This window comes from Zootoca vivipara, chromosome 10, assembly GCF_963506605.1.
Source record: "Zootoca vivipara chromosome 10, rZooViv1.1, whole genome shotgun sequence".
Classification (NCBI taxonomy): domain Eukaryota; kingdom Metazoa; phylum Chordata; class Lepidosauria; order Squamata; family Lacertidae; genus Zootoca; species Zootoca vivipara.
The window spans coordinates 47,262,853-47,278,001 of record NC_083285.1 but is presented as its reverse complement, the minus strand read 5'-3'; the positions used below and the strand labels follow the sequence as shown (position 1 = coordinate 47,278,001).

The window sequence follows — 15,149 nt, the reverse complement described above, 5'->3', positions numbered from 1 at the left end:
TGTCTTTAAGCCAGCAGCCTATATTCAAAACTTGACAGTGCCAAACTACCGAAGGCTGTTCACAAAAGCAAGACTGAATGTATTCCCCTCTGCAGTGCTGGAGGGCAGGATGAGAGGAGTACCCTACCAGGAAAGACTGTGCTCGTGCACCCATGATGTAGATTCTATAAAACACATTGTGCTGCACTGTGGGAAGTTTGAGCAAGCTAGGGCTGAAGTGATTTCACCCCTGCTAGCCTTGCTCCCAGGAAAATCAGAGGATTTCTATATCAGGTTCCTATTGGAAGACCGGTCAAATGCCAGAACACTAGCAGTGGCAAAGTTTTTATCGGTGGTCACAAGAACTAATGTTTCCTATTCCGAATTTGAGTAAGATGTCTGAGTGGTTTGAGGGCGGGGTGTCCCAGCTGTGTATCGCTTGGTAACGAATTGATGGGTCTATGGACCGTAATAAAGATTGTTGAAATAATAATACCACAATATCGAATTCAGTGTTTCTATCTTTTGGCTGATAGGTACAAGTTTATTTTTTTTACAAAAAGGTTTAAAAGGGGGGTTGTGTGAAGGGCAGTGTTTTCAGGTCATTTTCCATTCCAAGTGTCTACACATGTGGGCAGCTTCAGCCCATAACCCCCCCCCCCAAAAAACGGGCATCAACCTAATAGATGTAAAAACAGAACATGTATTATGTAAGGTATGATAGATGCCTGCCTGCTCTTGACTTGCCTAGGACTCTGGAGGTAGGAGCTCAGTCTGGAACACTGGACGGAAATCTGTTTCCTGCCTCCGCACAGATTAATTTGAAGACTATGGGAATGCTTTCTTTTTTTTCTGAATGAAGTTATAGAGGAGGATAAATTAGGGATCCTTTCCAACAGACCCATTAAAAGCATGCTTTCACTGCTGACACTGGAAAGCGTGTGAATCTTTTTTCACTCCCCCACCCAGTTTCTTCTAAATTACTCCAAGGGTGGTAACACAAGACGGCCGTGCTGCGTTTCCCAAGGGCCAAACTGGCACATGTGTTGAACAAATGCTGAGTGTTTGCAGCAGTATGTCAGAGCAGATATATGTCAAAACGCATGCCTTAGGCCACATATGCAAGAATGTCATCCTGAGCACACCTACGCGCTCATTAACAGCCAGATCCACAACACTACTAAGGTGAAGTAATTGAAGTTCCAACTTTTCCTACCTCAGTGAGTCCGATGGGTCTGAACTGGGTTACATTTTGGATTCTGGATTGGGCTGCTACGCTCCACAACACACACATCACACACCCCATGTGCTGTCAGACAGAGAAAGTTGTATACAGCCCTTCGTAATTGCTGTGAGGAGGTTTATCACTTGTTCAGGATGGAGAAAATAAAATAACCCCAGAGGGTACAAGGAGATGTGAAGTGGGAGGTTATTGGTTTGTGGGTTTTTTGTTCTTGTTTTTATTGTGGTTTTTGTGTTTTAATCTTATATTTTTATGTTATGAACCACCCTGAGATCTACGGATGAAGGGTGATATACAAATTTTAATAATAAGAATAATAAGAAGTAATGTAAGGGATGAGTTGAGTAGGACGATTACAAATTTTTACCCACCCCCCTCTCAGCTAAGGGTCTAGGAATTCAGACAAGAAAAAAAAGACAACTGTATCCAGACTGAGAAAAATGAAATGAGTTCAGCAGCTAGCATTGCTGTACACACCCAGACATCAATAAATTTTTGTTTCTCAGAAAAAGAATAGTTGCTCTGTGTCCCTGGGTGTACCGTAACACAAAATTCATCCACATGTATTTTCCCTTTGCTATGTTTTTCCCATTCTCGTTGCATTACAATGCATGCCTGTGAAAAGCAGGCACAACCCTGAGGAAATTGCTTTCATGCTAATCAAAATTGTGGTGTAGACTCCTGTAATTTGAATAGAATTGTGTCTTGTGAACATCATTCATGGTCCCAACTCCCCATCAACACCCACAGCCTCTTCTTCCCCTGCACATTCCCAGAGCGTTTGCTCACATAGAGATGCTTGTATTTGCATTTTGTGTTGTATAAAAATTAATTGTTATCCTGCTAGAATCACAGAGACTGAAACTTTATACCAAGTTGGACCAGCAGTCAATCTTGCTCAGTTCTGCTTACAGTGACTGGCCTGGCAGTCATGGTTTCAGAGAGGTGCAAAAGCCCTACCTGGAAATGTCAGGGTTTGAACCTGAGACCTTTGCAAGCGAGGCATGTGATCCACTGCTGAAACACATGCTTTCTTAAAGCAGGCACTTGAGATCATATAGCATGGAAGTGGTTACATTTTGCAAGAATCCTTTTAAAATACTGGTTCATAAAACGAATGGCCATAAAATGCAAGGGACAATCCACTTATACATTTTTTTTGACCCAGGGAATGAGAATGGGGTGGGCTAAGGTAAGAAGGCAATGTATTTTGGATACTTGTGGATAGAATTTTCTAGCAGTATGGACACACTCCAAAGTAACACTGCTCCGCTTTTCCAAGATCCGGATTACTATGAAAAACTGCTTCCAAAAGAATCCCTTTCATCAATTAACAAATAAACAAACCAAATCAGCCCTTGCTTTCCTGCAGTCCTGACTTTGAATAAACTTCACATTCCACCAGGCTGGTCAGCCCATAACAGGTTGCTCATAATTATCCAACCCAGATAGTAAGAGAAACACAGGGGGTGGAATTCAGTGTTGGACTATTACAAATGCTCCATGGGTCATGGAAGGTGTGCAGAGGGACGGCGGAAGCTCTGTTACACAAACAGAAGTCCTTCCACTGATGTGGTTTATTAGGTGAATCCCACCCAGATTGGTTTTTTAAAACAGCAACAAGATTGAGATTACAGTGGTACCTCTACTTACAAATAACTCTACTTGTAAGAATTTTTCTACTTACAAATGGAGCTCTGTCCGCCATCTTGGATGCGGTTTAGATAGGATTTTTTCTACTTACGAATTTTTAGATAGGGTTGCTTCGACTTACAATTTTTTTCTCCCAATGCATTCCTATGGGATTCGACTTACAATTTTTTTTCGACTTGCAAATGTGTGTTCGGAACACATTAAATTCGTAAGTAGAGGTACCACTGTAATTGTAAGGGGGAAAAGTTAATTTCAGTCACCTGACCACTTTGGTGCCATTCCTTATGACTTGCATGTCCACCATACAGCCAGCGCCTACATATGAAGCCAAGTTCAGTTCTGAAAACTCTGCCTAGAGTGGAAAAATAAAAATAAATGAGATTATTATATAACAGCAGAAAACACATGAAATAAAACTGACCTGTTCCTGGATTTCACTTTCAAATGGAATGTTTGTCTTAACAAGATTTCTACCAGGTAGCAGCATATTTAATTAGTAGTGATTCGTTTGGCAAATGTAAACTTTTCATGGTACATTAATGAAACATGATTTATAACCCTGGATTAGGATTACTGTAATTGTAAATGAAGGCGGATTTAAGAGTGGCCAGAACCAAATCCCGAGAGGACACCATCTGACTTGGACCTAAATGCCTATTTGGAAACATTCAAGTACTGTAGATTTAGTCAGGAAAGTGTCTTTACATTGTTACAGTATTTGCTATTGGCGAGAATGTAAGCAAGTGAGGGAACTGGGCTGAAGCAATTGTTGTTCATTATATTTTTACCCAAGTGTTTGTTCTGAATCAGAGATGAAGAATCAGTGGCGGTGAAGATGTTGGTGGACTACAACTCCCATAATCCTTTAGCACTGGTTGTGCTGGCTAGTGCTGATGGAAGCTGAAGCCCAACAACATTTGTTTTTATAATTATTTTTATTAAGGATTTTCATGGGTTACAAAGGTAGTGGAGGATCTATTGGACTCTGCCTCCTCCCAGGCACACAGATGGTGACTAGCACTAAAACCACAAAACCATACTTACACACATCTGGCTTCTCTGTATTGAAAGCACCAGTTGATTTGTAAAGTGAGAGGAATCAGGCTCATGCCTACCTGCCTAGAAACCTTTCCAAGAAATCAAGGAAATGTGAATGGAAGTGGGAGATGCAGAGGGGTTACATAGTGGTAGGGGAATGGCACAGTCCTCAAGTTAACGTGCTGTTGTGTTTCAACTTGGAAATAAACAAGGTGTACAAGGGTGTGGTGGCGAATGGTTTATACCATTTGGAAAACTGCAGGGAGTTTAGGAAATAATAAAAAAAAGACAGAGCAAGGAAGAAATTGTATATTTTCCAAGCAGATAACCCAAAAGAAAGCCTGACCTTTTTTCACGCCAAGTGTGAAATCTGGCGTGTCAGGAAAGAAGCAGAAGCAACAGATCGAAAGCTAGCCATAGCATGTGGTGTGAGAGCTTTTAAAGAAGGTGATGGAAAAGAAGAACCAGTGCTGAAGGCCTTCTTTTCCAAAGCCAATAACTTGCAGGGGGGGGGACACTATTTGTCCTTCTGTGCCTTCCGCACAAAGCAGGCCTTAGTAGGAAATCAGAATGCGTTAAGGGGGAACGGAAATGTTATAAGAATTAAGAAGGCAAACATGTTAATACATTTGAGAATTGTTCTGGGGTGTCTTGAAAAGGTGTCTGTGGATGCACCTTTGCATTAATATTTAATGCACTCTGACAAGAAAATAGGTGGGAAGTGATGTTGTTTGCAGAAGTGTTAAATTGTTCAGACGTTTTCTTCTAAAATATTCTACTATTTTTGCTTTTCTAAAAAACAACAACTTTCTCCCATGTTTCCACCTATCAGCAAGCAAAGTATGAAAATCTGTAGCGTGATTCAGCAGGCACCTGGAAAAACACTCAAGGCCTTGATGAATAAACTACCCTAACAGAAAACCAAATTAAATCTGATGTAAGCCAACTCAAAATGCTTCCTTAATTTCAACTGCCTCCTAGCTGGAATGCTCAGGCACCTGCAAAACAAGTACCAAGTTGCGTGCCTGAGCCAATTTTTGACAGATTTTTGTTGCCCACTAACCTGTTCCACTCGGATTTCAAATTCCCCATTCACCTTCTTCCCTTGAAAATATTTAGACCTATGGAGAAAACAAGAAAGAGAGAGACAGTTAAATAGATATAAATGATGCTTTTGACAGCTTTTTTGTGCTGCTGTTTTTTCCTTGATGTTGAAAAACTTGAGCCTCAACTTTTGAGCCAATTCAGACATAGTGGTTGGTCCAGACTAAAGTACAATCCTAACTATGTTTATTCAGAAGTAGGGATGGGCCAATCTGTCCGTATCTGTTCTCCAAGTTTCTCATTGTCCCAATCTTAAATTCAGAAATTCACCTTTCTGCAAAAAGCTGACTAAATAAAAATCCTCATGAAAATGCAACTTTCTCCTAGTAAACATATTTTGTATGCAGTTTTGACCAATATACATATTTTTGCAAACCTTTCCTCCTAATATAATCCATTTCTGTACGTTCTTTGCAAACTGAATTGACTCCCCCACATCCCTATGTAGAATTCAATGGGGCTTACTTCCAGATATGTGAGGTTAGGACTGCAGTCTTAGTCAGGCTTAGAGGGGTCCTGTGGAAATCAGTGGGACTTAAGTTAGCAATGGGTCTCTAAGCATGAGTAAGTCCATGCCATATTTTGCAATCACAAAGTGATTTTTCGAAATTGATTCTTTGTAAATGGATGGGCATAAAAAAGGCAGCACGCATTTACAATATCTGTACTCAGGGCTGATTGTTTTTGGCTGTAATAGTTCTTTCAGTGGAGGGGAAACATGTTTGTAGTTACGGTATCTATCCTGTTTCATGAGGGGCCGCCAAAGATAATAACAATCCCTGAAGAGGAAGCATATCAGTAAATAAACTAGTATCACAATTGATCTTTTTCCTCTATATTTTTCCAGGGCCTGACCTCTTGGGTCTACCCACCTTGCTCCCCCCCACCCCCGCCTTTCTGCAGAGCCATATTCCTCCCAGCCACAAAAGGTTGACTGCCACCCTCCCATATGCTCCTTAAGGGCTTTTGTATAACATTACTTTATACATTATTCAAATTAGTGCATTGTTGGGCTGTCCCCTGTTACTAAGGCCAGACAGCATGCCAGAGATACACGCAAGAGGGTATCCGTTTGTTGCACAGCATGGAAATGCTTATTACAGGCTTGTTTTCAATGGAAACCATCCATATGAACTTTGGGAACAGGTTAACTTGAAAGCCACATGAGATCCATAAATCAGACAATGTTTCCTGACGGTCAGCCCAGGTTCACTCATGGGTCCCAGCAAACCTTGCCGTGTTTCCTCTACAACTGTACCTGTTTTCTCATTATGGCTGACATCCATGAACCATTTTAGCAGGTGTTCAGTCCTATAAATCCACTTTAGTTGTAAAGGGTACACAGAATGCCTTGCACTGCCACAGCTAAAGCAGCTCATTTCCTGGAGCTATGCCATCTGCAACTGCAAACACTTCATTATAAGATATTCAAGCCTTCTTTTAAGCCTTCCTGCAAGCCTGTGGTACCCAACATGGTGTCTTCCAGATGGTTGGTGCAGTCAACAGGTGACCAGGTGTAGTCAACACTGTGCAGTCCAAGCCAGCATTCCCAAATGGTCAGGGATGATGGGAGTCTAACAACACCTGAAGGGCACCATGTTGGCTATCCTTGTTCTAAGTAATCACAGACTTTTCTCCAGTCACCTATGAACCATTGTCATGTTTCTGGCCTGTCAGAAGCAGGCCTATGCCATTTTGGCTTCTGTAACAATACCTCTCTGGTGGTTCAAGAGAAAGGCAGAACCACAGGCAATTGATCTTCTCAATAATGTTTTATCTTAAGTGTTTGGTTTCATTTTGACATCATTTTATGTTCCCCATTTCTCAAAAACAGGCATATACACCCTTGGTCTTTTAAACAACAGGCAAAGACACAGTGGTGTAGCAAGGGGGGGCGATGGGGGCGGTGTGCTCCGGGGAACAATTTTTTTTATTTTCTGTTGCATGAGATTTTTCAACTGTTCTTATATGTTCTTTCAATGCTGATTTCATATCTGAAGTCGGTTTTGTTCTGTAAGCTCTAGGTTTTCTTTGCAATTCATGTTTTTCACTTTTCACCAGAACCAGAGCCAGAGCCGCGTGGGGGTGTGTGACAAAAAAAAATTCCACACCAGGTACCACCTGGGCTTGCTACGCCTCTGGCAAAGAGTCTGGAGCAAACACCAGCAATGACTCCCGTAGTTGGAAGAGAATGCACTCCTGGTCCTGCTTATATGTTAAATTTACTCTCCCTATGCTCATTCCTCTGCCACTTCCATGAGGGCATTTTATTTGTTCATATATCAGAATTTGTATACTGCTTAGTTGCAGGAATGTGTAAGGGGGAGTATATGAAATAGAAACTATACACTAAAATTTGAATATATTTTTTGTTATTTATATAAATAAATACATAAATGAAATCTGCAATGGAATGAAATAGAAACTATACATTAAAATTTGAATATTTTTTGTTATTCATATAAATAAATAAATACATAAATGAAATCTGCATATCAACAAATTGAACAATATTGTTTAAGCTGGCTTCATTACCATCAGGTGAAAAGTATTTTTAATAAACACAAAATGATAGGATTCCCCGAGGACAGATCTAAGATACAGGAATTAATAATAGAAAACACTACAAAACCCTTGTCAAAAGTTTATAAATTTCTTCTTGAATGGGAGTTAAAAGACGAAGAAGTTAAACATGTAATGATTAGGTGGGCACAGGATCTAGGAAGGGTAATATATAGCACTCAGTGAGACAAATTGTGAAGGGCAGATATCCCCATGCAGGCCGTAAAATTTATAAGGGAAAATATGTGGAAAATGGTGTTTAGATGGCATCTAACACCAGCAAAATTAGCAAAAATATATAAAAATGATAGGGATAAATGTTGGAAATGTGATGAGGAGATAGGGGATAGAAACCAGAGATCTTCTTATTAAGCCTAATACCAGAAGCTATTCCCAAAGATAGAAGAAATATTCTATTATATGCATGTGCAGCGGCGAGAATGCTATTGGCCCAGAATTGGAAAGGAGATAAGATACCATCGATAAATGAGTGGCACGTTAAATTGGCAGAATATATGACTCTGGCGAGGATGACGGCGGCAATTAGGAAGGTCCCCAAACAAAAATTAAACATAGAATGGAGTTATGTGACAGATTATTTTTGTAAAGAAGGTATGAGCTCGAAGTGGGTGATTTGCCTAGATTAGGACCCATAAGATGTTTACGGATAAAAACAAATGTCAGGATAGAAAGAGTTAGGATATGATTGAAGGGAGAAGCTTGGTAAACTGTGTATTTCAGTGGGGAACGTACATTAAAATGCTTGGAAGTTGATTGCATGTTTTATTTTTTCTTTATTTTTTTACTGTCTTTTCTTGTATTTATGGTTTGTGTTTTGTATGATTTTATGATTTGTTGATTCTGTATGATTTATGGTGTTTTTGTGGTTTTGTGTTTTCTAACGGTTAATAAAGATGATTTAATTATTATTTTTTAAAGAAACCTGCAGTTAAAATACACATTTTGAAATAAAATTGCAAGTCAGAATACATATCCGCTTTACATGTCTGGATAGGCTTGTTAAACAAAAATGTTTTTAGCAGGCACCAAAAACAGTACAGTGAAGGTTCAATTCACCTTTCTACAGCAGACTGGTTTCAACACACACACATCCATCTTGGTCCTCCAGCTAGGCAAGCACTCCAGCCAGGAAAAAATCCCCACTTGGGATACAAATCAGGGTAGTGAGGGTTGTGTATTGGCATGAGTGCCAAGGGCTAGAAATAAAGGTCTGGGGTTCACATTTAGTCCCTGCGCCTGAGGTTTCCCACCCCTGCCCTAATGAGAAACCTGCTTGCAGGACCTGAGGGCAACATCACCGTATTGTGGTGTGGGGCATGTTGAGCACAGCCCTGCTCTCTCATCATGTGATGTTAACTACATGGAGATGGATTCTCTGAACAAGGTTGCCATTGTGGTTAGAAGAGTTAATGTGCAACTAATCCATATTTAAGTGCTCCTGAATATATGTCCTAAAAAGATATTAAAGCACATAATGGTGTTAAACTTTCATTCTTGATCACACCAGCTGTGTAAAAGTTGAAGCATACTAAATTTATAACTAATGGAAACCAACTCCACATCTCATCCCAGGGACCTATTTGCTCGATTTAATACTCATTTGGTATTGTTCTTACAATTTTGCTACTTTACCGTGTGTTTTGCAAATGTTCGTTTGTGGATTTAGGAAGTAGGATTTGTTGTATGATAGAATAACAAATGAGCTGATTTGTAGTAACAACGTAAAAATCGTCTGTAAGACTGTAAGAAATTCAGACTTAGAGGAGACCCAGCAATATCAGTGGGACATGTCAGTGGGCTTACTGTGAACATGCCTATGTCTGGATCCAATTCTGTTTTTGAAGATAGTGTTTTAGAATTCTTGGGGCAGAACATCTGCCACGTTGCTTAATAATACATTATGAATCAAGGCATTGTCTGCTGAAGGCACACGGCAAAGCCCCTTCGCTGAACCTAAATGGGTCTGGTACTGGTCAGTGCTTGGAAGGGAGACCACCTGCGAACCCCATGTACAGTACACTGACTTGGGTTCCATGATATACATAAGAAATATTAATGTACGAAATAAATAAAACCAATTGCTTGCTTAGTGTAAAATGAGTGTATCTATTTTCATCTGTCAAAAGTTGGAAAGTATGTCACTGGGCCATTCCAAACAAGAATCTATAGGGTTAAACACAGTACATTTAAGGAGACTCTGCTAAAGTAATTAAGGCTACCAAATTTGACTCGCATGACTGTATTTATAACCTAGGAGTGAATATTTTCCAGACCCCCTTATGTCTATTTTTGCATCAATGCTAATCCTTCAAATTTCTTGGTCACCTTTCTGCCAGGAGGACTGGATCCCCAAGGTGCTTTAAGTATACACCACAAAAATATAAATACAAGTGGCAGCAGCAGACCTGTGAAACACTACACAGTTATGTGAGAAGTGTTATTTATCACGTTGCTTTGACAGCCTTACCTGAACTCTCCACCACAATTGGATGACGTCCAGGGTTTTCATTCATACCCCCCCCCCCCCGTACAGCTGTCATTTGCTGTAATCCTGCATACAGCTCACTCTGTGCAGGGTTGCAGCCAGTTTGTTTTTATTTATGTTGTAATAAGGGAGCATGAGCTACTAAGGGCATTTCACACATGGGGCTTAAATTGGCTTTATTTTAAATCTGCTCCTGACGTGCTTATAAAGCCTGGCCAGCCACAGCATACATTGAATTTCACTTCTGAATTCTCCCCCACGTTAACATTATTTGTAAGTGATGCTAATTGTATAAAAGAAGCTCAAATCCACTATGTATGAAAAATGGCAAGACAACCAAGTCTTCCTGTTGACTATTTCAAAGGAAGTCCAGAAAGGGTTGCTGCTTGCTGCTGGAATCTTGTGGGTCAGAGAACACTGGTACACATTAAGTATTTACAAGGATTCCAAGGCATCATGCAGTAATGTGGTATAACTCAGGATTCCCCAACACTGATATTTCACCTGCCATATTATTCTTCAATCTCCAAGTGTTGCATGATATTTTTGCATCTCTGCTCAGTCTAATTTGCACGTAAGTATTGTGGGAAGGAAATGTGTTTTGTTTGCATGTTTTCTCTCTCCTCTGTTTAAAACAATCAAAATGTGGATCTGTGGGATGTGTAGCTGTTAACCCTTTAGCAACCTTCCAAGACTAATGAGGGGGGCGGCATTTGTATTCTTCATCACAATAGGGCTTTAAGATCCTCCCTCCTTCCCTCCACCACCCTTTAATGGAAATTCTTTTTTAGGAGTTATACCTAAGCAAGAATCTCAAAATTTGCCTTGAAATTTGGTTTCACTGGAATTCAGAGGCAACCTAAGGATGCATAAGCACCCCTACCTTACCCATGGGAATTTTGCAACACTTATTTCAGTGCTTCTATTTTCTGATTTTAACTATTAAAAGTACGGTAACTTAAGGGAGCTATTCAATGTTTTACCCAAGGTGGCTTACCTTCTGATAGCATGGCACCATCAGGAGTTGGGGAACAGTGAAGCAGCTGTGATTTTTCACTGTGTACCAACACACTTACTCATTCATGCAAAACTATAGTTTGATTTAGTGTTCCATGAAAACCAGGCCACCATGCAGAAAGTGTTATTGCACCTCACACTGGAACCACATTATAAACTAAGGGAATGATCCAGCCAAAGTTAAGCACTTTTTCGTCCCACTGATTTTAATCTTTTGATTTGTAAATGATACAATGTGAAAGCCATTATGTTGTGGAGGAATATTAAGCAAGTCAGCTGGTGACTGTGGAATAATCTGAACATCATTTAGACAACACACTGCTTTTGTTTTGAAGACTGGTGGAGTAACTGATCAATGCATGCAAAATACTGATTTTCTATAATACATTGTGTCTCAAAATGTGGTATCAACAGAGGCAGCTCTCTCTCCCTGCCCCCCTCCCCCCCAAAAAACCTGAAGGAGCACAGCCTTTTCTTGCTGCTGAAAGGGTTCACAATATATAGCCCTACTTTGTATTTGAGAAATTCACTCCAGCAGGAGCATGATTTTACTTAGAAGTGATTTGGGCAAGGAAGTTGCCAGAGGTGGGACGTTTTCCTCCTGGATGAGGTCATGTGTTCAGACTTGGCTGGCTTACAGTAACATGGAGTTCTGCCACTCCGTTTCCTCATGTCCTCATACTGCGAATAAATACACTGCTATAGTCTTCTCTCCACCCACCAGCCAATCCTTTCCCATGTTTGTGGACTCTGCATTTCCACAGGTGTCTTTTGGAAGTTAAACAGTTTTAAAAAAATGCACATCCCCGAGGGAGAAAAGCAAGGAATTTTCTGCAGTATCAGCTGGATACACCAGCCTTCTAGGTAGTTAAACTACTTTGTTTTGACAAGCAGGAAGAGGAGACTAAATGAACAATCTGGCTAGGCTGCCCCACCTGTCACCCAAAAGTGCACTCGGACTGTACGCACTGCAGTATGAACCAACACCCTCTTCTTTCTGTCACAAGCAGAAAAAGATCTTTTCCAAAAATTCTACCTAAACAAACAGAATCACACGCATACACACAAGCCAAGTCCCCATTTTTCTGGCACATGGTGCATCCCTCTTCCTGAGCCAAGCACGCCACAGAGCTCCTAAAACTAGGTTATTCTTTATTTAAGGAGTGCCACAATCTCCCTGCCACAAATCTATTTCCAACCAGGCACATAGCACAAACTGCCTTGAAACTAAAGCACCAATCACATCACTTCCAAGGACTCATGTGCACCCAGGGGTAGTTGTGATTTGTATTCAAGGGCAGCCCACCAGCTTCATGTTTCATTATGAACTGCTTCTGAATATCCCTTGGATCTCAGAAATGGCTTGCTGCTACACAGCCCAATGGGATACTGTCAGAGGAAGAAGAAGAAGAAGAAGAGGAAAAGGCTCCATCTGCACTGTACATTTAAAGCAGTATCTTACTTCTCTAGACAGTCACAGCTTCCCCCAAAGAATCCTGGGGACTGCATCCCTAACAAACTAATTCCAAAGATTCTTTCGGAAAAGTCATGGCTTTTAAGGCAGTATGCTACTGCTTTAAACGTATAGTGCAGGTGGAGCCTAAGTCTCCTGGCATTTGGAATTAGTTGCATGGGATTACAAAAAGGCCTGGAATCTAATTAGTAGTTATATGGCTGAGATAAGAGGTGCAGTGGCACACATATTGGGGATGCATTTAAATGTTCTGATGATGGGGATGTTGCAGTAGTATCGGATGCTATAAGTAGCAGGCTTCCTACATCAGCAGGGGGTTGGACCAGATGAGCCTTCCAGCTCTGTTTATACAAAAGAAGCATGGGGAAATGGCTGGAAATTTGTACAGTTCGAGACTGTTGACCTCCAGTCCAATCACAGATGCTCTGACCTGATAATAGTTTGAGCAAATGACTTACATGTGCAAAGAAGCTCATCTGGTCATGCTTCCTGCTGATTCATTTCTGAACCAACCACATGGCTAGCAGGTTGTTGTGAATATGCTACTCAAGGCCCCTGGAGATGCATGTGTAGTTCCTGTTGAAGTGCTGGGCCCTGGATGTATTGATTCAGTTTCATTGTCGATGCCGACTAGCTTTGATTGTGTATCCCTCTTGGAAAACAACAACAACCTGTACTCTAGATTATTCAAAGCTGAGCATTTGACTGGTGCACAGGCAGAACCAGGTACATGAGCACAACTTTTGGAATAAAGCCCGTTGCTGCATATCCATATCTGTACACTGGAGCCAAGGCTCTTTATATCTTGTTATTTAAAGAAAGTTGTGTTTTTTTTGGGGGGGGATCCCCAGGAAGTGGAACTCTGAACATTGACAGGTCCAGACATGTGGTTCTGACATCACTCTTTCTGTGCTGTCAGATACAGGTTGACAAAACTTCTGGTCTGGATGCAGCAAGCTATTGAAATGTGTGAATGTATGCATGTTCTGGGAAGACTATCAACCATGAAGAAAAGCTGTGGATGAAATGTTTACTCTAGAAAAAAACAATGGAGCCAGAGATGGGGGGCATTCCATTCTTTAGTTTCCTCCAGGACTAAAAGTCACAAGCAGGAATGCCAATGACTTCTTGCTTGTGGCTAAAGAAGACTGTGGAATTAGATCTGCATGGGTGGCAACAGGCACGGAGGTCCATAAAGAGAGAAAAAGTGAGTTTAGGTTTTAATTTGCAATGCTGAATCACTAAATACACCCTGTACTCTAATTACTTCCAACCATTGCCAACCCCAGTCAGAATCCTGAACACTATAGTGTCATATTTCTATAATACATGAATTGTACAGCTCTATCTAGACTTCCTCACGAGAAGCAGTGATGAGATTCTGACATCTAGCGTCCTTCAGATGCCATTACAGGAGGCATAAAATTCATACAGAAGCAGGTTAGTAGAGAAAACAGCAGGTGGTATTGGACCCCACCCCTGCTACAGAAAAGAAGGGAAATCAATCCTATTTCCTTTAACAACATTTATATACCACCTGGCAGTAATAAAAACCCCAATCCCATACCATGGCCAGTGCTCATGGATGATGGGAGTTGTAGTCTAACAAATATCTGGAATTCATTGAGTTGTCTGCCTCTGTAAGAAAGTATGGCTACTTACCAATCAGTGTGCGGATCGTCAATTACCAAGAGGATTTGGGGTCTCTGCAGGACTACAGGGGTAGGGCTTGCTGTGTGCTCCATGAGCCCTGCAGCTGCTTGCGTGGTCTGCTTCATGGCACTGGAGATGGAACTAAAGATACTGGTACCAGAAGAAACAGAAGCAGGTTGCTGTACAGGCTGCTGCCTCCTCTCTGTTGCTGGGGAAACAGGATTGCTGGTGGAATTATCGGGACGCTGAAGGTCCATCATGTAACCATTTGGCAAGTTGGCCACAAAACTACTATCTGAGAGGCGCCTTCGCAGGAAATTCATTGTGGCTGTTTCTCGAATACCCAAGTAAGACAAAACAACACAGCGGAAGAATCTAAAGAGCCTTTGGGGCTCTTGCTGCCTTGTTGGAAGAGATGTTCTGTCACCAGTTGTACAGTGGGGAGGAGGACACTTGCTTTCCTCAAGATAGTTTTACCTGTAAAAAAACCCAACAACACCAAAAAACCCACAGTAAAACACAGCTCATTCAAATGAATCCCTATCCATAACCAATTCATGAACACAAGGCAACTCCTGTTTTTATAATGCCAGGCAGGCCACAAAAGCACAATGCTGATGGAGTACAACATGTTTGTGGGAGTAGTTGGGCAGCCCTAGCCCTGAGACTATACATAGTTGTCCATGATATTTCTATGACAGCTTGATAGTTTACGGTTCACGCTAGAGATGCCGCAAGGGACATCAGAAGCCCAACCTTGAAATGGGAAAGGATTGTCAGTGCTGGTGTTGCACATCATGTCCCTTTGTTTGAAAAAGAGACCCTTTGGATATTAAAACTGTGATTTATAATTTTGAATTTCACAATGCTATTCTTTCTGGCAATGGGAACAAGCACATGGCTTGTCGCCTGACCATGGC

At 41.1% G+C, this 15,149-nt stretch overlaps 1 protein-coding gene across 1 annotated transcript in view; it reads right to left on the bottom strand.

Annotated features, from left to right (window-relative positions):
* SYN3 (synapsin III) overlaps positions 1–14,682 on the bottom strand; it is a 180,193-nt gene extending 165,511 nt beyond the window's left edge. Inside the window, exons 1-3 of the mRNA XM_035128441.2 lie at positions 14,239–14,682; positions 4,977–5,034; positions 3,136–3,227 (exon numbers count right to left, since the gene is read on the bottom strand). Coding sequence (XP_034984332.2) covers positions 3,136–3,227; positions 4,977–5,034; positions 14,239–14,552 — 464 coding nt within the window. The 5' untranslated portion in view covers positions 14,553–14,682. The remainder of the gene's footprint in view (positions 1–3,135; positions 3,228–4,976; positions 5,035–14,238) is intronic.
* Positions 14,683–15,149: the final 467 nt, after the last annotated feature.